At 40.3% G+C, this 27,611-nt stretch overlaps 3 protein-coding genes and 1 long non-coding RNA gene across 6 annotated transcripts; 2 read left to right on the forward strand and 2 right to left on the reverse strand.

Annotated features, from left to right (window-relative positions):
- Positions 1–841: 841 nt before the first annotated feature.
- On the forward strand, positions 842–5,611 carry chgb (chromogranin B). 2 transcript variants are annotated; one of them, XM_044049337.1, is made up of 7 exons: positions 842–1,024; positions 1,517–1,563; positions 1,677–1,767; positions 2,307–3,702; positions 3,986–4,073; positions 4,198–4,308; positions 5,212–5,611. In XM_044049337.1, the coding sequence occupies exons 1-7, from the start codon at positions 976–978 to the stop codon at positions 5,290–5,292; spliced, it is 1,863 nt and encodes a 620-aa protein (XP_043905272.1). In that variant the 5' UTR covers positions 842–975; the 3' UTR covers positions 5,293–5,611. The 2 variants fall into 2 exon arrangements, with proteins under 2 accessions (XP_043905272.1, XP_043905273.1); XM_044049338.1 differs by lacking the exon at positions 4,198–4,308.
- Position 5,612: 1 nt separating this feature from the next.
- trmt6 (tRNA methyltransferase 6 non-catalytic subunit) lies at positions 5,613–10,943 on the reverse strand. 2 transcript variants are annotated; one of them, XM_044049340.1, is made up of 12 exons: positions 10,625–10,942; positions 10,252–10,382; positions 9,618–9,727; positions 9,024–9,115; positions 8,848–8,931; positions 8,624–8,748; positions 8,372–8,542; positions 7,942–8,111; positions 7,687–7,751; positions 6,992–7,094; positions 6,564–6,650; positions 5,613–6,155 (listed from the first exon to the last, which is right to left on the reverse strand). In XM_044049340.1, exons 1-12 carry the CDS (start codon positions 10,729–10,731, stop codon positions 5,994–5,996), a joined length of 1,407 nt encoding a protein of 468 aa, XP_043905275.1. In that variant the 5' UTR covers positions 10,732–10,942; the 3' UTR covers positions 5,613–5,993. The 2 variants fall into 2 exon arrangements, with proteins under 2 accessions (XP_043905275.1, XP_043905274.1); XM_044049339.1 differs by having other exon boundaries at positions 8,372–8,748; positions 10,625–10,943.
- Positions 10,944–12,780: 1,837 nt separating this feature from the next.
- fermt1 (FERM domain containing kindlin 1) lies at positions 12,781–21,487 on the reverse strand. Its single transcript, XM_044049875.1, has 16 exons — positions 21,384–21,487; positions 19,639–19,798; positions 18,917–19,014; positions 18,238–18,373; positions 17,996–18,130; positions 17,043–17,226; positions 16,851–16,953; positions 16,671–16,778; positions 15,256–15,387; positions 15,010–15,059; positions 14,700–14,824; positions 14,334–14,440; positions 14,021–14,245; positions 13,786–13,910; positions 13,386–13,527; positions 12,781–13,301 (listed from the first exon to the last, which is right to left on the reverse strand). The coding sequence occupies exons 2-16, from the start codon at positions 19,787–19,789 to the stop codon at positions 13,128–13,130; spliced, it is 1,995 nt and encodes a 664-aa protein (XP_043905810.1). The 5' UTR covers positions 19,790–19,798; positions 21,384–21,487; the 3' UTR covers positions 12,781–13,127.
- LOC122784560 lies at positions 21,480–23,506 on the forward strand. The gene is made up of 3 exons (XR_006362182.1): positions 21,480–21,541; positions 22,744–22,830; positions 23,420–23,506. It is a non-coding gene; the product is annotated as an uncharacterized LOC122784560 (long non-coding RNA).
- Positions 23,507–27,611: the final 4,105 nt, after the last annotated feature.

The raw sequence follows: 27,611 nt of genomic DNA on the forward strand, positions 1-27,611 counted from the left end.
CTGAGAGAAGCAGACAGTTGGGCTTAATTGTGACTCAGCATTGGTCCTTCATTTGATTGTGTATGTCTACTTTTATTCAGTTTAATATATGCACATTAGCCCGCAGGTTTTAAAGTGAGGCAGCATTGCAGAATTAAAGCAATATTACATAACTTCAGCAAAAGACTGTTGCACTAAACAGCAGATAGATAGATAGATAGATAGATAGATAGATAGATAGATAGATAGATAGATAGATAGATAGATAGATAGATAGATAGATAGATAGGAAAATAAGTTTATTCCACATAATAAATCTGACATCATGAATTGCATGGGAGGAATAACTGAGCTGCATCAAATAATAAAAATAGCTTGACTAACCTTCATAAAGGGTTATGGTGCCAGATAACACACATGGGTGCACGAGTCTTCTTGAGTGTGTGTCAACATTATATGTGTGTGTGTGTGTGTGTGTGTGTGTGTCCTCCGGCGTCTTGTGGTATTAAAAACACAAACATCCCATGGCAACTGATAAAAGGCCCAGTGTGTAATAATTAGAGACAAAAGAGTGCAGAGGAAAACAAAACTCAAATTTTGACAAAAAAAAAAAGTCTTAATCACTGGACGTTTATTTGTATTGTCCTGCAAACCTGTTTGTGTGAAACTCTCACCTGAACGAGGCCTGACACTAAGGACATTAGTAAATCGCTTGTCACCTAATGTCGACATCAAAATTTCACTCAGGTCACTCCTTTTTTGTGCAGGTCTAATGAGTCATGACATGAGAGGAGCCTGGAGCGTTCCTCCCACACAGCTCCAGCCCACTGCTCTGCTTATTTCAGGAGGCTCCTCTGCTCCAGTCTTCAGAGCAGCAAGCGCACACTCAGCGCAGCTCACTCTGCACTTTCTGCTGCTGCCGCTGCCGCTGCCACTGCGGGGAGACCCGCCGCTCCTTCACATTTCAATTGCTGGATTTACATTCATCTCTTTAAGATGAGACTTCTTCTCGTCGCCGCTGCTGTGGTTGCAGTCCTGTTGACAGGTAAGTGAAAGTGTGCTGCTTTTCCTCTTGAAGAGAGCTACAGGAGTAACTTCGTGGGTTCAGTTCAGGACCATGGACAGAGACACAGATGACTCCTACACTCGACTGCATGCAAACTGTTTATTTCTGTTCTTGTAGCTTTAAACGCACCAACAAAATATGATGTTACCAGAGCATTTCACAGCAACATTTTTACATTAAATAATATATTTGACATGCAAATGTCGCATATATAGTTTTATATGAATCTTCATACAGTGACTGTGAGTGCAGATACATAACTAACAGCTGAGCACAATCTATAGTCTCTTTTTTTATTACACGGGGTAAATGTGTGACAGTTCTTTATGATATGAGGCTGTTTGTGGGGAGAATTTGTTCACAGGGAAGACAGAAAATTGATCTCCGTTAACACATCGTTGATTATTGTTTCTCTCCCTGCAAAGAAAGAAATAAATAAAAATCACACAAATAATTTTTCTCTTTTTGCAGGAAATCTAGCACTTCCAGTCGGGAAGGAAGGACAGAGAGAGGATGTGGTATGCTTCTCTAATACAGTCCAATAACTACAGTATATTATACTATAATATAATACTTTCTATGCAGCCTCAATAATACACATTTTGTGAATTCTTTTGGGGGGGGTTTGTAGGTAACAAAATGCTTGGTTGAAGTCCTGTCCAAAGCGCTCACCAAACCGGACTCTCAGCTGGATCAGGAATGCAAAGATCTTCTCCAAACAGGTCTATATACTGCATATCTTTACAAGTGTTTTTTTTTTAAGTTTTAAAATGAGGTCATTATCAATTTTCATTCAGAAATATTTATATGGTGAAGTGTTACACTGATTGTAGCCTATAATAATTCTCGTTACCAAGCTATTACCTGCATATTACAGTCAAATAACACAGTATTACTGCAATATGATGTCTTTACACTATTACCATTTTAATTGCCAAGCTTTAAATTACATTACATGACATGATTTTACCATAACATTACCTTCTTATTTCAACAATATTACCATATTAGTATGTTGTTATTTTACTGCAAAGTGTTACCCTATTTAAAAGTTTTATATGTAGCCTTTATTGTAGCAATTTGCATTTAAGGAGAAATAGTGAAATAAAATACAATTTCCACTCATTTGGAACTCATTTAAATATGAAAAAAAACTATTCACAAAATAAATCTGGACTGAAATTAAATGACAAATCAATCATAACTTGTCCCTATAGTGAAACTTTAGATATTTTCTGATCTTCACTTTGCTCTATCACAGGTATTAAACATGCCCCGCTGGACAAGAAGAGCGGGGAAGGTATGGTAATGCATGAAGAGGTGGTCAAAGTCCATCCAGAGGACACTGAGGCAAAGACAACTGATGTCAAAGATATTGAGGCACTCTTACAATCTGTGGCAGAGAAGAGAGAAACGCCTGAAGATGAGCGTAACCAAGAATCCTGGAGTCTGGGTGATGAGAAGGAGAAACAATATGGAAATGAAGACGAAGAAGTGCGGGAGAAGAGAGCTAACTGGAGGCCTGGAAGATATTACCAAAAAAACCACAAGCGCAATGAAGAAGAAGACAATGAGCGCAGTCAGGAGAGTTGGGGGCTGTTTGACAAGAGATCAGAGGACGAGGTGGAAGAAGAAGAAGGTGCAGACAGGGAGAAAAGGAAATGGAGGGCTGGAAGACCTTATCAAAAGCAACAAAAGCGAGGTGAAGAAGAAGACAATGAGCGGAGTCAGGAGAGTTGGGGGCTGTTTGACAAGAGATCAGAGGAAGAGGTGGATGAGGAGGGAGAAGAAGGTGGTGAAAGGGAGAAAAGGAAATGGAGGGCTGGAAGACACTACCAAAAACAACACAAACGAGATGAGGAACCTTTAGGAGACGAGGGGGAGGAACCAGAGGAGGAACGTAGCCAAGAGTCCTGGGATGTGGACAAGAGGCATGGGAGAGAGGAAGAGGGAGAAAGAAACAAGCTCATATGGAAACCCACACACCGCTACCACCAAAAGAAAAAGCTCCACAAACGTGGTGATGAGCCATCTGAGGAAGAGGGAAATGAGGATCGTAGCCAGGAATCTTGGGGTCTTGATGATGAAAGAGACAAGAGAAACTGGAGGCCAGGCAGACACCACCAGAGGAGAACAAGACGTGATGAGGAGCTCTCAGAAGAAGCTAGGGAAGACCCCGATGAAGAACGCAGCCAAGAGTACTGGGACTTTGACACTGGAAGGTACAAGAGAAACTGGAGGCCCGGCAGACACCACCAGAGGAGAGAAAAACGTGATGAGGAGCTCTCAGAAGAAGTTAGGGAAGACCCAGATGAAGAACGCAGCCAAGAGCACTGGGACTTTGACACTGGAAGGTACAAGAGAAAGTGGAGGCCTGGCAGACACCACCAGAGGAGAGAAAAACGTGATGAGGAGCTCTCAGAGGACAGGCAGGAAGACGGTGATGGAGAACGTAGTCAGGAGTCCTGGGGGCTTGATAAAAGACACGACAAAGAAGAGGGAGAAGTTGAGAAGCGCATATGGAAACCAACCCACAGATACCACCACAAAAAGAAGTATCACAAGCGTGGTGGAGGCTCATCAGAGGAGGAGGAAGAACAGAGAGCTGTTTCAGAGGAAGATGAAGATACAGCAAAGGACAGGGATGAAGCTCTGAGGTACTCTTTTTTTAATCTTTCATCACATGTAACAACTTCTATGTCTATGTCTCTTATCTTAGAGTGCAATAGCAGCCAAATCAAAATCAAATTTTGCATGATCAAATTCACAAATCCCACATGCAGGGTTCATGAACTGACAGTTCTAGTAGCAGTACAGTTTGTGTATGCTGGTATGTGTTGTCTTTACCATGCTGCTCTTGAGTAATTGCCCCCTTTGGGACTATTAAAGTTGTTACAATTGACATGAATTTTAAAATGTGGTGGGTTTTTTTTTTTCCAGGTATCTGGCTGAGAAACGCAATCCTTGGATTTACAGAAGCTTCTACCATCCTGCCTGGTTTAAACGGGATTCTGCAAACTCAGACAAGGTGAGCATAATGAGATGATTTCATCCTCCATCTGTATGCGTGAATCTGACACAAGTACAAGCGCTACGTCTGTGCATGTTAGCGCGGTACACTTCAGACGTGTTGTGGTTCTGCCTGTGTTCAGATGGATGAACTGGCCAAGTTGTTGGGCTATAAAATAAACCAGCTGGCCAACCACTCTAATCAAGAGGAGGCAAAGAGAAGCATGAACCAGAGAGAACTCAGCCCGCAGGAGGTGAACGCTGCACGCACTCACTGCAAAAAAATGACCTTTATGACTGATGTGCTGTCATGTTCACTTGTTCACCAGAGCACTGAAGTCTAGGAAATACAAGACGACAGCTTCAGTAGATTTCAAATTGTCAACTGGTAATGAGAGATCATCCAAAATAGATTTAAATATGCATTAAAATCATTTCAGTAAATGTAACTGAGAGCTTATACGTGTGAATGTTTCATAAAACTGACTCCTGAACATTCACACTACAGCCATTTCCATAAACAATGGCCACTACAGTGTATATATTCAGCTGACCCAGTAAAGCCATTAAGCATGTACTCCTCCACCACTGGGATGAAAGCAGCCAGGCTCATTATGGAAATCTCTAGTCTTTGTGGAGATGTCAGGATTTAACCTCGGAGCCACAGAGCATCAGTGAATATGCAACAGTGCAAATGCACATCCAGACCCCGTCCCTCGTGAGAATGTCCCAAATACATAATGGGAAAATGTTAACTTCATGAGTGATTTGTTTAACTCACTCCGACACATGTACCGTTGTGTTAATGAGATTTGGTTTTCTCTCATGGGGCTTTTTCTACCAGCTGGTTTGACTGTTTTTTATGACTTGCATTTACCAGCATTCATGAGTTCAGCAGTAATCACAACAAGAATCTCTTCATTACAGCCTCCCTGAGCATGTTCATAATTCAGCCATTACAAGGCCACTTCCCATTCATAGTTATTTATTATTTCAAGAGCAATGCAGCTAAAGGGATAAAGATATTTGTTTTACCCAAATTCTGTAGCAATCAAATGACCATTTGATTCAGATTTCTATTCCAAAAATGCAGATTGTTCTGGTGTTGCAACAAAACTTGCATTTAGTTTCCTGTGTTAATCCAACATGTTTTTCAGGATAAAGAGCTGGAAAACCTCGCTGCGATGGACATGGAGCTGCAGAAAATTGCATCCAAGTTGCATGACAACAGCGCGTAAGCGAGGACGGACGGCATTTTGAGACACCATCAGTTCAGATTACAGCCGGATGTCTTACCGCATGTCTGCCAATTTTGTGTGCTCACATTGTAATGAAAAAATAAGACCCTGGAGCCTTGCCAAAAATATCAATACCAACTTATGTATCATTGTATTTGTGATATTTTGGTGTAATTAACTTAAAATCAGCATGGGAATGGTTTTGGTGTTCATACTTGTAAAGAAACGATACAATTGTAAGCAGATCATTGAAATAATTGAGTTCTGAAGAGCTTGCTCAGTGTGTACTCAATAAAATGAGTTTTTCTGGGACCAAAAAGATCTCTTGATGATTTTATTGATGGAAAAAATTATGTTAGCACATAGCAAATACTTGTTTTTAATTCTGCTGATAGATGTTGTCCACAGTGAAGCCAATTGGTCATCACAAATGACACTTTCTAAAGGAACAACAAAATAAAAAAATATTAAACTTCTATCTGTGGAGCATTAACTGAAAAAAAAGATTATTTCAGTGAGCTCAATGAGGTCAACAGTTTTGTTTCCTTCATCTGCACTGATCTGAATACACGAGGCGGAAACAGTGGTTTGATGAATACAAACCGGACACTCTGTGGTGTCAAAACAGTTCAGCAGAGAAGGAAGGTCAGCGCTGGAGGAATGTGCCCTTAAAAAGACGCAATTCTAGTGTGTTTGTTTGTTTATCCCTCAGTGTCTGTCAGTTTCTGTCTCTTTGCCGCTGGTTCCTCAACTCGCTGTGAGCCTGAAGGTTTGGCAGTGTCTGTGGCAACCGTTGTCCCTGAGAGGAGGTAGCCTCCACCCCCACTCATCAGCAGCAGAGGATGGGTCCTGTTAGGCAACACCTAAGGACCAGACAGAGAGATAGTCAGGACACATTAACTCCAGAGGAGGAAGGGCTGGAGGAAATAACACTGGGGTCCCGAGGGGAAAGAAGTCTTTGGGTATGCAGACACTTCTACCCCCTAGTTGTTGCAAAGAGGACAAAATACAGAGCGAGGGGGGGAAAAAAGAAATTGCTGTCTTAGCATTCCCAACTAATCATTGAGTTATGGCTATTAGCTGCACTTTGAGAGGTCACAGTGCCTTGAATTTGTTTTATATTGTGATATAAAACAAATTAAGTGGCCATTATCAGAAAGTGTTATAAGCATTCCCGAAATACCACATTAAAAAGAATGGGATATATATCTGGACAAATGGACAACCCTAAAATTAAAAAAGCCTCCGGTCACGGCTCGTCACCACTTTACCTGATAATGCCTGAGCCAGGTGTCTGTGAGTCTGACGTTGACTGTACCACCATGTTCCTTGAGCTTTGTGAAACACTCGATAAGAGCCTGAAAAAGATTGACGAGGGAGAGGTGGAAAAAGAAGCATTAAAAGGAGGGCTGCAGTGCCAAAGAGAGACACACACACACACACTCACAGAGAACGTTATCTTCTTAGCACAGTAGTGGTAATAAGTGCAGGCGACGCGATAGGCATTGTAATAACTCCTCGGCTGTGACAGCGGTGTCCGCTGCAGTAACAAAATGAGGACATTTTCCCACTGGAACTCCGAGCAATAAAAGCAGCTGATGAGAGACACGTCTATGGGAGCAAATTATCCCGACACGCCGAAAGACGTCAATAAGTGTTGTTGGATCTAGCAAATACATCCAGTCTGGATGATCTTTACCTCTTTGTACTGGGAGTAGATGACAAAAGGCCTGGAGGGAGCGAGGAATTTGAGCAGGCCCATTACGACAGAAGACGGGTGAAAGCGACTGGCGATTATCAACCTGTAATTAGAACGAAACAGATGATTAAGCAGATATGTAGTCTGATATAAAAAACTTGGGACTTGGAAATGTTGACGACTGTGGCTTATTATCAGAATACAAAAGGATTTAGCACCTTCCTCGTTCTCCTTCATTCTATAAAACGATGATGGTAAGTAAAAAAAAAAAGGCAGATTTAGGACAGACTGGAAAATCTATTGATGTGTGGTAAGTTAATAGGCTAACCAGATCAATAGCTGTTCATCTAGCTTTGGTCTCCCCCTCATAACACTTCATCCATTATAACAAAAGGGGCGATGAAGCAAATCCTTCATTTTATGTGACAGGAAACTGCAACCCAATCACTTTGTTCACCTTGTAAGGGCAGAGTGAGAGTCCCTGGCATGAGCTCAGAGGAAATCATTTATCGTGACATTTATGGACACAGCCATTGCTTTAATTATTATGAATCATTTTTTCATTCCTCCGTTTTAATTACTCTTGTGGACTGCATGGTGCAATTTAGAACTAGTGACAGAGAGTTGGAAGAGAGGAGTCAGAAAAGCTGTGAACAGAGAAAACAGTGCGAGAGAAAACCAAAGCTGACACCAACCCGTCGGCATTTCTGCCTTCCAGCTGAGCGACAGCGGCTGCCAGCTTCATCCGTTTCTCCTGAGCCTAAACAAACAAACAAAAAATAAACAATGCACTGATCTAATTAAGACAATTCTCCATTCTAAATCTTCAAATGAGAATCACTAGTGTATATCTTTGTAATAACTAGAACTTCTTGATTATTAGAATAATAAAAAGGAACCAAGAATAATGTTATAATAAAGTGGGGTCAGTATATACTGATTGAACATACTTTGGCTTCTTTGCGTTTCTCCTTCTCTTTTTTCTCCTTCTCCACACGAGCTTCTTCAGCAGTGACAGTCTCCATGTTCGGATCTTCTGGACCGTCCTGCTGTTCACCAGCCTGTTCTGCCTCGGGCTGGTTCTGCTCCTTCTCTTTATCCTTGTCAGACTGTTTTTCAACTGGAAGTTAGACGATATATGGATACATTTCAGTAACGTTTCACAGAATAAATAAACTCGTCTCTCATTTTTCTGAATCAGCTGATTCATTTGGTCTATGTTTTGGTCTACAACTGTCAAAAGTAAAAACTCATGAAAATCTTACTGGGTAAGTTTTAATCAGTAGCTACTCCATTTCACACACACACACAAAGAATCATTAACATATTTAAGATTTAAAAACAAACAAACAAACAAACAAACAAGCATGCAGGTCCTACCAGCACTCGAGTGTTTGCCAGTGGTGTCCAGAGTCCCTGCCAGCAGAGCATTGACATGGCAGATGGGAAACTCATGCAGCGTATCGTGGAAATGTGCGGGGAAGCCAAAGCTCTCCATACCCGCCCGAACAGGACCACCTCCTGGGTACATCTGAACCACTGACCCATGGCCTGAATGAAGAGGAAAGAGAGGCTGTTTAATTATGCAGTGGGCAACAGCAAGGCTCTGCAAAGTTAACAGAACAAACTTACCTCCCATTCTCTCCATAACGGATCCTAACACGAGACCAGCACAAGTCTCAAACACCAAGACTTTGCTGCCAGCGTGGACATTTCCCAGAGTCAACATCTGGGCCAGTGTGTCATACCGCAGGTGGCTGCAACAAACACAAACATACACACTGTCCATTCAGATCGTTGTCTTCTCATTACAAGAAAAATGTTCACGCTTTCTGCTAATCCACGTGCTGACTCACCAGATCTTGCCTGGTTCCCGGCCATGGTACATCATAGCCAGGATGCGACAGGACGGTTTGAGAATAGTCACAGTATTTTCATACCTGGAAACAACCAAGAATACTAATTACACCACTATTCAATAATATTCCCACGTCTGCAGCAGTGTGTAGTCGTATAATCCGAAGTGACTCACTTCTTTTTTTTCTTCTTGATGTATTTATCCTGGGCATACTCCGTCTTATCTCTGAATGTGGAACTGTTGTCTATAAGCTGCTGAATGATTTCCTGTGGAGCACAAACACACACCATCTTTGGACTCAAGTATGTCTTCATTTTGAGACAAGCGTCCAAGGACAGGACAAAAAGTGTCACGTTTCATTACATTAAGACAAAAAGCAACATATCTAATTTCAAGTATTTACGTGAAAAAGCAAAAGTTTCACACAACATGATTTCCATGTTATCGAAGTTGTCTGTGATCTCAGTCACTTTTCAGATGTTCTACATCTCCTGTTTCCTTCACCCTCTTCTTCTATGATGAACCACTGCTGAATTGAAAATGATAAAATATACTCTTTACCCTTTAAAATACAGTCCCACTAGGCCTTTAGAGCAGCAAACATTCTGACTTGTTTCAGCAGTAAAAGCACAGAGGTTGGTGATAACAGAGACATCGACGAAGTGTTTTTTGCATTGTGATCTATCAAAGTGTATACCAGCATTTCTATACCCTGCAGTAATACAACACACTCCCCTGATGTATATAATTTTAGGGTTACTGCTGTACCTGACCCTTCAGACCTTGCTCTTTGAGCGTTTCAATGTCATCCCTGGTCAGTTTCTGGGATTTCCCATCGTCGACAATATTCCTGTTGTCTGTGCCCGCCTCCTTTGCATCTGGAAACATAGATGACATTAACATCTTATTATTATCATCAATAAGGGAGCAAATACATCTACTGTAGAATTTAAATGTATATGTGCTTGCTGTTTTCTACTAAAGGTCCAGTGTGCAACATTTAGGGAGGGTATTTGGCAGAAATAGAACAGACTATAGTAAAGTATGCTTGCATACGTTCATAAGTGCTTTAAAATAAGAATACTTTGGTTTTTATTAGCTTTAAAGCAGGCCTTTAATATGCACTGTAGGCAAAACTTGCGGCAGTGCAATCTTATACTGTCATGTTTTGACATCAGCCCAAATAAACAATCCAACCAGAGAATGAATTATGACACAGAAACGTATTATGTAAAAAATAAGTTTGGCATCCTTTCTGGTATGCAGAGGCCACCGTAGTTCCCTGATACACTTTGATAAGGTAGGGGTGAGCAGAGCTCTCCATTTGTTTCAATTTGCACTCTCACCATAAGAGGTCACTAACTCTTACACACTGGACCTTATACACCAGCAGGTTACACACCACTAGCGTCATCTGCGTTTTTTGGCTTCTGTGGCAGCAGATTTCCTCCAGACACAATATCAAATGTGGTGCTATACAGTTGACCCACTGTTTTGTCCAAGAAGATCCACTGTTTCTCAAAAATCACCTTCCTGTAAGTAAAACACAAAGAAGTAAAAGGGTCATGATGTTATTTCAATGGATGTGATGTAATTGTTATATGATAAATTCTGGTTAAAAACACAGTCTGTTATTATCCATCACGTGACATGTCATTGAAGGTTTAGCTTAGACTGCATTAGCTTGACTGAACTAGCTGGAGTTGTGATTGGTGGGGCAGAAACTGAAGCTTGCTAATAGTAAGAGTCTGTATACTTGGCTGTTGTTGACTTACTTCCCAAGCTGAATCTGCATAGCTTTGAAGATATCTCCTCGCTTTAACACGACGCAGTCACCCACTTTGATTCTGTACTCAGAGTCCTCGTCCCCGTTGTCCGCCATGATGAGGCAGATAAAACGGCTCTTTTAGAGCTGTGAGGTGAAAGTCGTCTCCGGCTGCTGAGTTAGAGTCGCCGCTGACAAGATAAAGCTGGAACAAAGGCACTACAGTAACCTGAAGGTAAAAGCAAAACACGATGAATTATTATTACCACGTGTTAGCCTTCACTTCTCTTTTCAGCCTCAGTGCGACTAAACGATTACAGACAGTAAATTGTGCCGGGCTTCAACATAGTCGTCTGTGATTTGCTGGATAGGCGCGTCGCTGATTATGATAGCCAATGGGAGCGAAACGCGATGACTCAGCCTGCAATAGGAGATGTCAGAATCATCGATCGAACGGTGCTCTCGGGCTTAATCGGGGGACTGACAGCCAGTCAAGTTTTTAATAATAATTTTGGATTTTGGATGACCTTTTTTTAAGTTTTATTGCGTTTGCAAGATGTTATCATTTTTTTAAATTAGTTTTAGTTTATTTTGTTGTAGAATATTTTTTGTAGATACATTTTTTGTTTTATACATATGTGTATAATTAATGCTGTGCAAATGGGAACTAGACCTTTATATTCCAAGTTGAGAATATAACCGTTTTTATTGTCCAACTGTAATACATTACATACACTCTTTTGAGCAACTTAATCCCAGCTTCAGCTCAAACACGACCTGTCAAACACATCCAGATGAAGCTTTACATGAGTTGACTGACAGTTTCTATTTGCTGCAGGCTGATCATATGACAGACAGACAGCTCACCTGGCAACCTGTCGCTTACCAAACAGAAAGACTGTTCTCTGTACATTCAGATGGGGAATCTGATGCTGATATCAGAGCCTGTGTCCCATCTCTTGTATGCAATCCAAGAAGAGTGTCTCAGAGGGTTTATACATAAAATAGGAGAGGGTTGATTTTAGTTTTTTGACAAACACGCATCTTCGTTTTTGGTCAAATTTGTATCAAATCTACCTTTTTTTTGACATTTCTATTTGTTGTGTTTTCATGGTTGTTGTTCATGGAAAAACATCTTGACTGAATAATAAAGCCATCTCCTGACATTAGTTGAATCGGCCAACACAGCGTGTTTGCATTCAGTTCTGTATGATACTTTGTTGATTTTTGGGATTGGAAGCTCATCTGCAGTTAAACATTACCCATAATTCCCCTGCATATTTTTTTTTTACATGCCAACACTGCTGGACTGCATCTCAGTACAGTTAACAGTTTTTCCGCACCCATACACAGTCAATTGTGTTAAAATGCAATTTGGCAGATGTTGGACCACGTCATCACTCAGTATGGCTGAGTGTGCATCATTTCCCACTATGGGGCCACAATCTGGTCTTTTATAACTGTTTTTATATGGTGTGCCAACTCAAACAGCCCACATTCAACATACAGCAGCACAGCATTGAGGCAGCTGATGGAGAGAAAGACTAGCATCCTACACAGCACACAAAATAACATCATTTTGCCGACTTGAAACCTGGGAAAAGTCTTAAGTCACTGGAAAGTCGTGAGCAATTTTCAAACGGCTCCCAGTAACACACTTAGTTATACCGACTTTTCCAAAGAAAACTTTCCATTTCTATTGATGTTTTATTAAACACTGCACAAACAGTGAATTCAAGCTTTAGTGTTGTCCCTTAGCTGTAAATCATTTAAGGTAAGAGCTTCTATCACATTAGTAAATGGGCATTAAGGTGTGAATGTGGGTTGAAATGTGTCAAAAAAGAGTTTGGTGGAGGATAATTTATAATTATTATACTTTCTGTTCTGGGTTTGGAACAGATGGTATGCCATTACATTAAAAATACATAGTTTCAACCACACTGGAACATAGAAAAGCAGCCTCAGGTTCCGGTTTCTCAGCTCTAAGAATGGCTCCAAGTTTCCTCTAGAGGTTTAAGTGTTTCCAAAATCAGATTTTAAATCCCAATATTGATTAAATCATTGATGAATCAAAACAAATAAAACATAAAGATTATTTTTCTTCGAGCCCAGAGCATAGTTTTTTGTTTCAAATATTTCAGCAGTTGAACAAATGTGAAAACAAGCTGCGATATATAAAACCAACCTTTAATGTTTTTATACAAACAATGTCAGTTTGAAAAAACAACTCCTGACCTTTTTTAAAAAAATCTTTCAAATACAGTTTCATCCAAGTTTTTAGGGGAAAACCAAATCTTCACTACATATTTACATCAACACCAATACTTCTGTAGTGCAGGGTAAATGTCTAGACCTGTTTACATTTTATTCAATGAAAAATGCAGTTGTTGCTCTGTTTCTTTGGCAGTGATTTGCTCAGTGTGTAACATTACCACTGAACGCTTACATTGTTACTTGTTACAAAGTAAATACACAGCAAATGCACCTGACGAAGAACAGTCTGATATGTCATCTCATTGCTGGCCGCCAGTGAGTTTATGGAACAGTTCTTCATCCAGTGTCTCGTTCTGGTCTTTAGCTCGTGTGGACAGGAAGATGTAACCCCCAATGAACTCGTGCACCACCTTGCAGTCACAGCTCACACAGCAGAAGGCTATTGTCACCTTCTGGTCAAATTCTATAGTCACCTGGAATTGAATAAAGTTGATTAAATATTCATGAGATCTGCTGTCATGGTGAAATCTGAATTATACTGCACGACAACTGCACACCTGTCTTATCTCCCAGTTGACATTCCACAGCTTCATGTTGGCGAATCTCCACGTGGTGACGGGGAGGCCAGAGGACATGTCAATGCGAATCAGACGATTGTACGAGATCCCCAGAATCTCATCTTTCTTACTGCCTTTGAATCTGCAACACGTGTAAAATGAAAACATCTTATACTAACATGAACATGTGTTTAATCATAACCAGTTAATGCCTAACCCTATCCTCACCATAGTTCAAATCTTATTGAAACCTTTACAGTTCCTCAGAAATGTGACTCAGGCTCATTAGGACCAGGTTTTGGTCTCCATGAGGACTACTGGTCCTGCAAAGGTTTATGCCAGAAAATATGTAATATATTACAGCACACACACACACACACTAATACATATTGTATTGTACCTGACAATGTAGTAGTTGATACCAAACTCTGGAAGTGACTGCCAGGCCTGAATAAATCGCATTTTGGCCTCCATTAGTGACAGATGTGCTATGTTCTGATGGGCTTCCAGGATACGTGTTGTCAGCTACGAACAATAATGTGAGACAGAAGATGAAATCATTTTAACAAAACCAGTGACGCAACACTGATAGCTACTGGCAAAGTCACATATTTCGCTGGTAGCCATAAACAGACCTGTTTGGTTTTGTGTTTCTTGGCGTAGCGTGGGGAAACAAAACACTCAGCATTCATCTCCATTGAGTCAAGGTCGGGAGCCGACTGGCCAGGAGGGGGCGCCAGGCTCTTCATTTGCAAAAAGGACTGGATATTCCTCACTTCTGACTTGTAGGAGCTGTAGGCCATTGTCTTCCCCTTAGAGGCAAGGATGCAGGCAGCTTTCCACCTGGCGTACTGCGTCTCCTGTGGCAGAAGAAGCACAAACATACGTCAGCTACAATAGTATACATACATTGTATATTTTCATGTGGACGATTTAAGAAGAGGTTACATTGTCACATCGGATGTTCACTTCATTCATCCCATCAGCCACAGGGAGCAGAAGCTTGATGCCAAACTTCTTGTCTGTGACGTTGACGTCAGGAACAACTTCACAACCTGTCACATGAGGAGGAATATGTTATATTGACGTACGTTTTAGAAGCAGACCAACATGATCTATAATTATAGTGACAATGAATTAACTGCAGTTACTCTGGGTGATTCAAAGAATAACATGACAGATATTGTGACCAACACTAGGCCAAAATAATTCACCTAATCCACATTTAAACATATTATTTTAAGGAGAATAGCTTGGGTGTCTATCCATTGTAATGACCTTTAATATTGTTTCAGATCATTTTGTTTCACTGACCTCTGAGGTGAAGCTGCTCTATGGGTTCTCCACTGGAAGTCTCCTTGTTCTTGTAGTAGGAAATCGTAGTGTCCTTGAATACAAACCAGTACTCTTTGTAAGGCCGCAACGTCAGTCTTTTGGGCCTAATTTAACAGAGAAAACAAGCAAAGAAAGATAAAATGCTGTTCTTTTGCCTGAGGTACAGTTTAGGAAAGAGTACATACTGTTAAACAGGCTTTATTAAAAGATTATTATTTTAAATCAGCTACCAGTTATCAGAGGGCTGTCTTCACATGATACAGTAAAATGTGTATAAAGGTGGGTTTACCTAAATAGTCGGAGGGTATCTGCCAGCTCTGGAATGTCTGTAATGTCTTCCTGGGGGCGGGTCAAACAACAGTCAATTATCTTGTGTCTTTTCGTTACATCACCATGTTAAGACAGGCAATCATCGGAGGCCTACATATCGACTTCAGCTTAAAAACAGGTGTTCTTCTGTTACAGAGCAGGAAAACTGCTAAAAACTGCTGTTAATATTCACTCCGGTGTAGTTCTGTTTAAAACATATGTTTACCAGAATCCTGTCTGTGTGTCTGCCTTCAAGCGTCACCTCCAGGTTGGAAAGAGCCGCCTCGACTTCATCTATTTCTGGTTCGTTGGAGTTGTCCAATGGTTCACTTGACATGGTCAGTTTACAGATGTGATACTGCAAAGGAATAAGGGAGAAATTCCACTCCTCATGAAAGAATCTTGCAGTGATGTCCTAACTTCAATGATTAAACGTTTAGTTTTTAACTAACATGTACTAGACAGACAGATAGATAGATAGATAGATAGATAGATAGATAGATAGATAGATAGATAAGATCGCTAGCTTTATTTATCTATCCCCGAGGGGAGATTGGGTCATCATAACAGCGGTACAAATAAATCTTATTATAAATATAAATATTAAAATACACAAAACACCAAACTATACTATACTATGCCGTACTATACTATACACTATGTACAATAAGATGCTTAGCAGTGGATTTTAAGGTGCAACTTAAAAGTTGTTGTGATGTTTCTCTTAACATGACTTAGGAGGTTATGCAAGGCTGGCATGAGTCAGAGGGAGGTTTGAGCACAGCCCTGTGTGTCAGCCACTGCATCAATGTGTATGTGAGAGATTTCTGAATCACTGTCTCAACAGAAAGTGGCTGACATTGAGACACATAGCATATCACATTACTGTGCCCATGGAAAAGTAAGGCTCCAGTGACAAGCAGCTAAATCTGTAATGGTGAGATTGTACTTTACAGCGAGGAGTTGTAATTTAGAGGTGCAGTGAGTAAATTTAGGTGCTTTTTGTAGTTGCTGATGGTATGATTCTGCCTCTGTTTGGGCTTTGTGAAAAGAAATGATGTAACATAAATTGTATGCCAGGCTCTGACAAGCAATACTATCAGAACCGACAGAGAAAGTGTTTGTGTATGCACTGGCAGGACAGGGGATCACAGGAAAGAAGCATTTATCTTGTGAAACTGCTGAACAACCAGATTTTTGAGAAATAGAATTCACTTTTGAAACTTTCTGTTAGCACTTCTTCGTATTTCCATCTTAACATAAAAAAATCTCTTCCTGTGCGCAGTGTGGATATGTAGGCAAGCCACTCGAGATCTAACACTGCATTACTGAGACAATGGTTTGAATTTACTGCTTAGGTTGATATTTTAAACGTTACACACTACAGTTTTAAGAGCACTGACTCACACCTTGCCGTCTGTCCAGTGTGGAGAATTCCACCCCTGGCTGATTGTACTCAATTCAATTGTAAGTCGCTTTGGATAAAAGCGTCTGCTAAATGACATGTAATGTAATGTAATAAGAATGTTTGAATTAATTGCTGTACAAACAAAACTGCTGTCTCAGTTTTACTGGCTCCGAGTACTGAACAATATACAGCACCTTACATCATATTCATAACTGTGGTGATATAATATTAACCTGTAGTGAAGCAAACATCAGCATTTCCTCATCAGTGCAATCTATCTCCTCCAGCAGGATGGACCAGCGTGCCTGTTCGTACAGCTGCGTTATCCTGACAGCATCATACTAAAACATAAAGACACAGACGTTTAGCTCAACAGGACCTGTTATAGATATATCTAAATTTGGGTCACTCACTTTAGGATTGAGGTCAAAGAAGACATTGTATTTAAATCGAAGCATCAGCTTGTCGTCATCTTGGATATCTTGCTCCATAAGGGAACGAGATGAGTCCAACCACCTGTCAATCACAGCAGTAACCAACAATGTTATAGGATGAATACTAAACAACCTGAGAAACACTACCTATTTCTACTTCTAGGTTTCTACCCTGCATTGTTGATTGCTTTGTCCACTACTGAGAGTGGCTGGTACATCTTGGCCAACTCAGCGGGTGGCAAGTTCGGCTGAGAGTCAGCAAGAGGGTTTTCTCCAAACCAGAGGCTGGTGGCAGACATCGGCATCCCATTCTCTGGGTCATAGGTTGCAGTCATGGTCTTACTGTACATGAGGGCTTTAAGGAAAAACACATTATAGAAAACAACATCATTATTAATGTCAAAACTTCATATCCAATGAGTTTTAAGAAAGATGCAACAATTGGAATAAAATAAAGCATGATGGAAATCAAGGAGGTAATAACTGAGTGAGTGTTCCCGAAGAAGAAATCCTGAAGAACATGGCAGCACATGAGCATTTTTTTCAGATCATATTGATTAAATAAAACTGAGGCCTGGAAGATTGCGGCAAAATCAATATACTGGATATGAATGTTGCTCATTTCTACCTCTCTACTGACCTCCAGGGTAATTCAGACAGTGTGAATTAAAGATGGGTCAGATTTCATCAATTAAACCTTTCACAGCCCAGAGTGTTTAACTGCTCAGATAAATCAGTACAAAACATGTGATTCCAGCCTTCCTCTTACTTTGATGGTTTTTTGTCACAGCTAGCTTTGGAACAAAATGAATTTACCAGAATTAACCAGAATCGCAATGGCAACACTCATATGGACATCTTGATTTATCATGGCAGGAAAAGCAAAGGTGGAACTAATTATATTAGATGTTGATTCTACCAATTACTACAATACAGTTGAAATGGTCTCCTTTAAATACAGCTACAAAAAAACCTACTTTGGAACCCACTTTGCAAGTTCTACCCAGTAAAATGTGAAAATACACAGTGTGATCCACCAAAACAATCCACAAAAATGACATTTCACCCTTTTATCAGTGAACTTTTGCACTAGGCTAAAAACAGCCTTGTTCTTTTCACAACACCTGAGCTTCCGGGTCCTCCAGTAGGCAAATCGATGTCCCAAATGTTCTCTTCTAGGTTTTTGTCTTTCTTCTTCTTCTTTTTGGATGGATCATCTGGCGGCTTCAGCAGAGACAGTTCCTCTGGTCTCCTGATGTCTGAAACGGAGTAATGATGTTGGAGAGAGTCCTGTATTCACACTAAATCATAACAAAAGCAGGGAGGAGAGAGGGGTTTTCTAATGGAAAAAGACAGAGTAACTCACTGAGCAGTTGACAGATTTCTGCCACAGCCTTGAAAACCACATTGGAGAAGCTGACAGTCATTTTGATGGTCTTCATATTGGGAAGAAGCAGCAGCAGGGGTTTGTGCTGGGGCGTGTAGCGTAGGAAAGCATCAGCCTGTACAGCAGAATAATTTTAAATCATATGAGCCATCCATGCAAGATCAATAGGCCTATATACTGTATGCCCTCACATTCCTTTTTGCGCTGACTTGGAGATTTTGTTACCTTGACTGGCCTGGGTGTAAATTATCCTGCCCCCTTTTATTGTTGCTTTTTATATGAAGTTGATAGTTGCACCTATCTCTGGAACAAATACTTTACTGTACGCGTTTTCTTCACTACAGAGCTATGGTTCTTCGGGTATAAGTTACACTTTACATAAGGCAACTACCCAACAAATGGTTCAGACCTGGGCTGAGTGGGAGATTAATATAATTCTGTTTTTTATTTGCCTTGGATGAAAATACAATCCAGAAGCTTCCACAAATGTTCACATAAAACCAGTGATGGTTTTTCCTGCCCTGGGGAGCACACAGGAACACACAGAATTATTATGGCTCAGAATAGAATATTCTTCTGTCCAGTGGGAATTCAGGTGACTTTGTTTTATAGAGAAACTGAATTGCTTTTTGAGATTAATAGTGAATTTCGATATTACCTGAATTCCATACTTGTCCAGGGTCCAGTGTGTCTTAAGCAGCCAGCACGTCCTCTGTTCCCACCATAAGGCATGATCTGACCAGTCCTGAGGAGCCTCTGCAGACAGATTCACATAATCGTAGTACTATCAATACTAGTAACATGTTATTATCACATTTATTGTGTGTTTTTATATTGTATGTCAAGTTTAAATTATCTTGGCGCTACCAAAACTGCTGCTGCCAATACAAACACTTGCTGTAGCCACTATTGTGTAGGTGGCTGCTAATGATAAAAGTGTGCTTTGATGAGTCTACCTGACGTCATGTGATGGTGGTGGGCTGAAATATGTCCATTGATGACAAACTACTTAGTCATCTGTTGTGTCTCATACTCTTTAAACAACCTTGCTTACGTTTGCTCCTACATGTTTGTGGAGTCCTATAAAGAGATATTGCATCCTGGTCGAACTTTGGCCCCTAAGGCTACACAAGCCAATGCACTGTGGCAAAACAATAGCACTGCAGCGTAGAAAAATGCAGGGCAAATAAGGGTGTGGCTTGACTAACAGACCCGCTGTAGCAGTGGGGGAGGGTCAAAGCCATAATTAGAGGATAAAGAGAACTTAATTCTTGTGCAGAAACCTCTCTCTCTCTCTCTGTAGTTACATTTGGTACTTCTCTCATTTGAAGGACTACTGTATTTAAATTTGGTGCTACACATAGCATCAAAAACACTCACTGATTTTCTCCACTAACTTAAGCATGAGGCCCCCAATGTGCAGGTCTCCCTTCACCCTCAGCTTAAATTTCATGGACTCATCTCCATCTTTTTGATCCACCTGCACAGACAGCTCCCACGATGTCTCGCCATACTCTGCAGCCGTGATCATTGCCCTGTTCTGAAAAGACAAAGGAGAGATACAGTGCACATGACACTTTATAGACAGGATCAGGTTTGGATATCACCGTCACAGAGGTACACCACATGAAATAATGCAAGGTAAAACCCACCACTATCTCCATTTAGACACACACTGGGGGAATCCCGCTACAATATGTTCACTCTTTTCATGTGATCTTTTGTTTGGAAGGTTGAGAAACATCTGGGGTGAAAATATGAGTCAGAGGATTAAGTGTTTCTCAACATCCTGTGGGAACGTCCAAATGAACTTGGCCAGTAGTTCACAAACAGATCTTTTTTCTTTCTGTTCTAAGTGGCCACAGCTTTTCACCAACTTCTCCTGCAGTATCTCTACAAAGATACACTGCAGCCCCTTAAGTTCTAGATGTATGAATAAGATAATGGCAAACACACAGAAAGGCAGATGTACTGGCTGGTGCAAGCAAGAAAAAAAAACAGAATGCAGAACACAGCACATAGTGTAAGAACATATATGATGTCAATTTTGCAAAAGAGTGAATGGATGAAAGACATCAGGCTGGGAGGAAAGGGGAGGAGCAGGGAGGGGTATGTGGAATGTGTGACGAGCAGGGACATGAATCTGGTGCAGGAGACGGTGCAAAACAGCACATCTACACACACATACTGCACAAATCTCTCCATTTCATAAATGGACTCAGATCACTGGTGAACAAAGATATATGAAGTCATATACACTTCATATAGCTAAGGCCTCCTGACCCATTGTATGTGAGTACTGTGTAAAAATGTGTAGCTGAGGGCTAAGTTTAATGAACACACTATGCTGCTGCTGCTGTTGTGCTGCCACCTCCCTCTGCAGCTGCAGGGTACAGTTAAAAGTTTGAGCTTGCTGAAGGAGTACTTGTTGAGATGTGTCTAGTGTGATGAGCTGACTCCTAAAATATTACAGTAAATTGCAGAACACACCAAAATTTGATAGACCATAGGATGATGGCATTTGGTGCCCATAGAAAAATAGATCATCACATGCATTATTTATGCAAAACATTCAATTTCAAGTGGAGTGCTAATATTCTAACTGCAACATGGACTGTGATAACACATTTAATTAAAACTTCAATCCGTCATTTCCACTTTACTCATCAGCAATTTTATGTCTCTTTTCCAACCAAAAACAATGTTGACAGAGTTAATATTGAAACAAGTAGAGGATGTAAATGCTGTAGAAGATGGAATAACAGGAATGTGTTGAATAGCATGGTGTCATTTGTTTATTGTTAGAATCATTCATACTGGGGAAAAATGGTCTGAGACAAAAAATGGTGAACAATGCGGTTATAACTATCAAATATCAAGTCATACACAACACTACTGTGTCAGCACAATTTTATAAATAGTGCAATGAAGTCTTGCACATTAAACATTAACTTCTGTCTACATATTGCAACCACAAACGCATAACTTAGTGTACTCTGTACTCAACTGGACCATACCATAGTGATTTTCCCTCAGGTAAATGAAGGCGCTAATATAATTTAATCTGAATGAATCTGTAATCATTTATTTTAACGTTAAAGTCATACATTTGAAACAGCTCCTACCTTGATTCAAAGTTTTCTGCCGTGTTTCCTAAAACGTGTTGCGGAGTAAAATTACTCAAGAATGAGTCTTCCTCTCTGTGGGAGTAGGAGACACGCCACGCCCGGTTCACGCAGGTAGACGTCGAGGAGGAGGAGGAGGAGTAATTTATAGACTTCAGGTGGGTCCGAACACTGACTGAACCATGGACACATATCTAATGTACACATGTATATACAGTACATACATGTACACGTTATTTAGCTGTTCCCACGTAACATGTAGAAATGAAAAGACTAACTGTTCATATGACACACACAAGCTCCTAGCAAGGCTAGTAGCTTCTTAAGAACTACTAGGATAGCATTTCATGCAGTAGCAATTAGCACACCTACTCTAATCCTTCGTCGTACTTATTGGCGTCACGTTAATTTGTTTAAACAAAAGTTTACATGTTGTAATGCATGTACTTAAGGTAAGGGCCTTGGTTTAAGGTAGTTACCATCTTGCATCACCATGCTTGTGAAAAAAAGAATGTGCAGTTCCTGTGTTAAACCGGAACCATTACTTTTTGTTTATTGTTTTATTGTTGTTTGTCTTGTAAAGTGTCCTTGAGTGTTGGAAAGGCGCTTATAAATAAAATGTATTGGTGTTATTATTGTTATTATGAAGTGCTCAGGAAAGAGGGGGTGAGGAGTGGAGTCCTCCGTTTGTTGCAGTCTCCCTATTTGATGTCAGTAATTCTTACACACTGGAGCTTGAAGTGCGTTAAAAATAGCAAAAAATGGGCCCTTTGCACAGCAGACGTTTTGACAGCAGGATAAGCACAGGTGTTCTGACTTCATTAATAATGGCTCTGTGAAGTTCATGTATGTCAGGACGTGTGTGACAGTGAACCAGCATGCATTGTGAAACTGAGGAAGCTAAATGTAACTTAACCCATCATTAATTTGATTATTTACACCTGTAATTTTCCTACCGTAACCCACCAAAATGGCTGCTGTGGTCCATTCACTCACAGAAACAGGTGCCCTGGACTGACTAGGCACTGATATGTGAATATTAGGTCAATAGAAGTTACATTGAAGGTATCGTCCACCAATTTTGCACTTTTGGGTCAGTTGTGAAAAACAGTGATTTAACAGTGTCTTTACTCTCCAGAAACAATCCCTAGGATGTTATAATCAAAAACTATACAATAGAAATGTATCATGTTTTTGTTTTTTTTAAATGTTTTGAAAAAGTTGTTGATATACAACCTTAAGAAAGCAACAAACATTGTCTTACTGTATACTAGTGCAGTAAATAACTGCTCTATAATAAATAAGGTTGCTCTCTGTGAAAGTTACATTGTTATAAATACTTTTTCTGTGTTTTGTGCAGTGCTGTCTCCAAAGACCAGCCTTTTTTCTCAAAAACTTGCTGATGGAGACATAAGTGGTGCAAGTGGTCTGCCTTGATATACAATTGGTGAGTTTCTCTATGGACTTTAGTGTAAGCAGTGAGCACTCAAAACAAATCTCAGTTTTCAGTAAGGTGAGATAAAGTTGCAATCACTCTTAAGTTGTTGTTCCCTTAAGCAGGGACCTTTATGAGGTGAGCCTTTAGATAATTAGCTGAAATCTGTTTTTGCTTGTGTCCCTGTTGGCAACCATGTTTTCAGTTAGACATAGCAGCTGAAAGGTTCTTGGAGATGGTGATGTGCATTGCGAAGTCAGTATTGGCTATGTGTAAATATCTTACACAACCACACCTCATACAATCTGAAATACCCCTTAAATGTTGGATTTTAAGAGACAGACCCACAACATGATGAATATTCACCACAGAAGATGAATCAGCCCATCTTCCCACCCTATGAGTAAATCAAGATGAATCAATGGAGAGTATGTCTTTTCCATATCTGAACTTTGCCAGCTTGTGATGCTACAATAACACACCAGTAAAATTATGACAAGCAATTCCTCTATTTGGACAGATGGTGTTCCACTGATAACAAGACAGCAATACTGACTTAGAGCTATTTAGCGGGTTGTAATATGCATATGTGTTTCTTCAGCAGTTTCTACATGATGTGGACTTCTCCTCTATCAGTGACACAGTCATGAAGTAACTTGATGTGTGAAGCCTGCCACCCTCTGGTTTCAATCGGTAAGATCTGTATCTTTTTGCCCTGTCTGGCATTTTAGTAAAATGCATATTTGTTAGATATGGACATCCGTGTTATGCATCAAATCTTGTCCCAAATGCTATATTTATAGTAATGCTTGAGGTTGAAGTTTGAGTTATGTTTAATATTAATGTCTGTAATATGAAAAAATTGCAATCCATAAACAACAAAACCAGTTCCTGCACAGTCAATTTATCAAAGCATGCAGTGTGTCAGCAATTACAAAAACATCACGTAATTAAAAATTTTTATTATTATTATTTAATTTTTCTATGCACCTACTAACTTGTCTAACACTGCTCATTCAAATTATTGTAAGAGAAAATTGAAATAAAGTGTATTTTTTACAGCAGTACATTCTCTCAATATTGGATGTGTCACTTAAGTTTACTGTAATTGTCATTTATCTAGCACCACAGTGATTTACACAAAGGTGAAAAATTATTTTATGAATGCTTCTGCATAAATGAATTCATCTTTAGTGAGACAATAAATAGTTTGACATCAATTTGCTCAATGCAATAATTAGATTATAGAAATAGTCCCTTGACTCTGAGTAGATTTTATTCAATCCAAAGCCTTCACATAATATTAACAGAGCTCAGATCCTACCACACAGTGGCGCCATCAGATTATCCCTGAGTTGGAGGAGCAGATGATGACCAGTTTTCAAAGACACATTCCAGTCTGTACTAACATAAAAAATATCCTCCCCTACATCTAATAATATTTTTTTATCACTAGAGAGCTGGGTTTTCTAGGAACTGAATATTTCACATCACAATAGAAATGTCCAATTCACGTCATACCATTCAAATTATGGTACCAAAAAGTCTTTAGATAGGTAAACAAATTGAATGTTCATGAGTAATTCTAATTCATGAAACAGTAGCTGAACTCAACATCACACTGTATTGATGACAAATTTGTGTTTTTATTTGTTTCACTCAGGGAGGATATGTCGTCGTCAGCTACAGAACACCACCCATAGAATTGGTAAGTATTCAAGGACATTTCGGCAAAGTGGTTCTCTGCCAGCACAAAGGCTAAAACCTGGACACTCCAGATGAACGACAGTTTCTTTGACCAACTGACCATTTTGACCACACCTAACAGATTAAGTTCAGCAAACATGCCTCTGAGTCTGTCTCAGCCCTCTGTTCCAGCTGAGTGCTCAGTGCTGGCACCCAGGGTTGTCTTGAGTCCTTGAGTAAGAGAGGCAATGTAAGTTCCATGACAAAAACAAACAAATAAACCCTGAGGCTCATAAACTGTGTCACTGGTGGACAGACACCTGGAAAATAACATCATTCGGACCTGTCAAGCCTGGATGGAGTACAGACACAGTAAAACCATGTCCATGTCATCATGACACCTGTGGTTCTAATGGCAACATAGTACACACAGACCAAGCAAAAGTAAAGGGACAAAAATCAGCTTTACTGCAGTGCCAGGGAGAATGATAAAATGCAGTGATGAGGAGAGAGAAGGAAAAAATTTTGGACTGTGGTTTTAGACACAATAAATTACATCTACTGCCTAAAGCTGGTCTGAACCTACTTGGTGGGAAACGACATCTGTAGAAGCCTTTGCCGGCTTTCTGTATTTATGGAAAGAGAAACCTCCTGGTGACCTGGGAACACGCTTACCCAATTAGCAGCCTCGCCGACGGATCAAATGGAAGTGAAAACATTGACTGCCATGACGGAGACGCATCACAATGCCCCATTCATGCTGCCGAGCCCCATGCTTTTGGGGTGAGGTGGGGGGTTGCTCTTCTAGGGATGTGTGTGAGGAGGTAGGAGAGATGAGAGTAATGAATGCAACAAGGAACTAACTTACCTCACCACTCTACGTGTCAATGAAGACCTCATACATGGTTCAGAGGTAAACACTGCTCAAAGGTTGTGTTTTCATAAGGCTACCAACCACCGCTCACCTTGGTGTTCCGCATCCCCTTCACCTCAGCCCCTATATCCCAACACAACCACGGCTGTATCCTGTGGGACTCAGGCTGAGGAGGTCAAGAGGCCTGAGAAACAGCACCGGAGGAGAGTCTCTTGACAGCACAGGGCTCTGGGGAATAAAGGTTACACTACCACATGGTCTGCAAAGTGTTACAGCTCAGATTCATTTTCACTTTCCAAGACTGTCAAAATCACATCTTTGTTCAGTTTCTTTACTTACATTTTTAATGTGACTAGGTTTATTCTTAAGACGCTGACCTTCGTAGCCGTCATGAAATTCCATACCTATTCTAAAAAAAAAATAATAATAAAAAAAACCTCAGGAAAGGACAGCCTGCACCTGGCAGCTTATTTGTTTTACAAATGTCAGTGTTGTATATATTCATGTCGTGATGAGAATCGAGCAGGCTCAAATGCGATGGTCAAAAGAGGAACGATTGACTAAATGTAAAATAAAAGTATCTGCATTTGCCTCAATAATACATTTCTAACCTCAGACAGATCCTTGCAGTGCATTGAAAGCTCAGTACAAAGGCTCTTTTATTGCTAAAATGTATTGTTTATTTATTTGGGTGGAGCCATAGGTGCTTCAGTAAATGGCATCTTATGCCACCGGTTGTGGATATTTCCAGTGAAGCTGAAAAAAAGTTACTTAACCTCAGTCAATGCTGTGAAAAAATCTGAATAAATAAAAGGTTTTAGTAAGGGCAAAAAAGTAACAACTTGCAGAAGGTTTATGCATTTTCAATTATGTTTGACCTTTCCCTATGACACTGCCAAGATTGATATCCCCCTTTTCTGTTCACCTCTCCTTGGTTGAAAACATCTGATAGAAATAAAACTTTTCATGGTGTCAGGTCAGATAGCCATAAATACAGGTTGTCAGCACAGTGTGACCCTCACATCTAGAGGAGAGGCTGCTCTGAGCTGTGGTTTGGAACAGGATATCACATGTTTGAATATTGCACTTCTTTGTGAAAAGTGGCTACTGTTAAAGACCTTCCACTACAGAGTATTGCTTTACCTGTCACCGGCAGTATTTCATGTCTTTGCTGCCTAGAAGCATAAAAGATATAGAGGAACACAGCGCAAGTGTATAGTTTGTCATAATTCACTCAATGAATACTCTGCTGGTCCAAACAAAATTTAAACTCTCACTGATATGAAACCCTGGCCCATTTTTGTCGGCAGAATTTATCTTGAAATGTTGTTGCTGTCTCTGTCATTCTTTGTCAGTTTCAGCAGGTGTGCATCAAAGTTTTTTTTAAATTTCCTGTGTGAATATCAAATGTGTTGAATAAAGCCATATGCTATGCTCTGACTTTTATTCAGTTTGTCAGAGCACACAGAGTGGGAACACTGCCCATATTCAGTTAAAGATAGAATGACACCTTTTCTTGCAGGTCTTATATGCAGAGGAAGTCGGGTGATTTGGCCACATGTGCACGGAAGTGTTTGGATTCCATGCAGCCACGTCCTGTTCTGTGGAACGACATGGAAGAAACAACCCTTGAAGTTGCCGTGACTGATCTCACAGGTAAAGCCTAAGAGGAAGCAGGGCGTTGTGGTCCTTTCCTCCCCACGTCAATTTGCCAACTGTTTGTGAATGGGTGCCATTTTGAAACATGCAAATGTGGGTAGCCTCTGCCTGTATCAGCTGATGCAGGTCAGTGTTGTTTTTGGCTGGGTCTTAAAGGCCCGAAGGGAGAAAGACATACTGAGAGTTAGAAAAGGTTGCATAAACTCCAGCGGGATTACTTTACCAACACTTTCCATGGCTGAGATCCTGTGAATGCATCCATTGTGGAGTAGGTCTCTGCTTGTGGAAAGCAAACCTTGTCAGGATCCAGTTCATTAGCACCTAGTTTACTGTTTGAAGTTGGTTATTTATGTGGTATCTAAAGGGGAACCCCATTCAGACACATGTAAGTGTGTGTGGGTGTGTGTGCGTGTGCACGCATGTGTAAGCGCGTATTCATGTGAAGACATGCAATGTGTACATGTATAAACGTAATAAAAGTACTCACAGGATCTACAGGGGGTTTCCAGAGCAAATTGCTCAAGAGAAAATAAAACTTCCCATGGTGCAATAAAATGTATGGAAAGCAAACAGA

This window comes from Solea senegalensis, linkage group LG17, assembly GCF_019176455.1.
Source record: "Solea senegalensis isolate Sse05_10M linkage group LG17, IFAPA_SoseM_1, whole genome shotgun sequence".
NCBI classification, from domain to species: domain Eukaryota; kingdom Metazoa; phylum Chordata; class Actinopteri; order Pleuronectiformes; family Soleidae; genus Solea; species Solea senegalensis.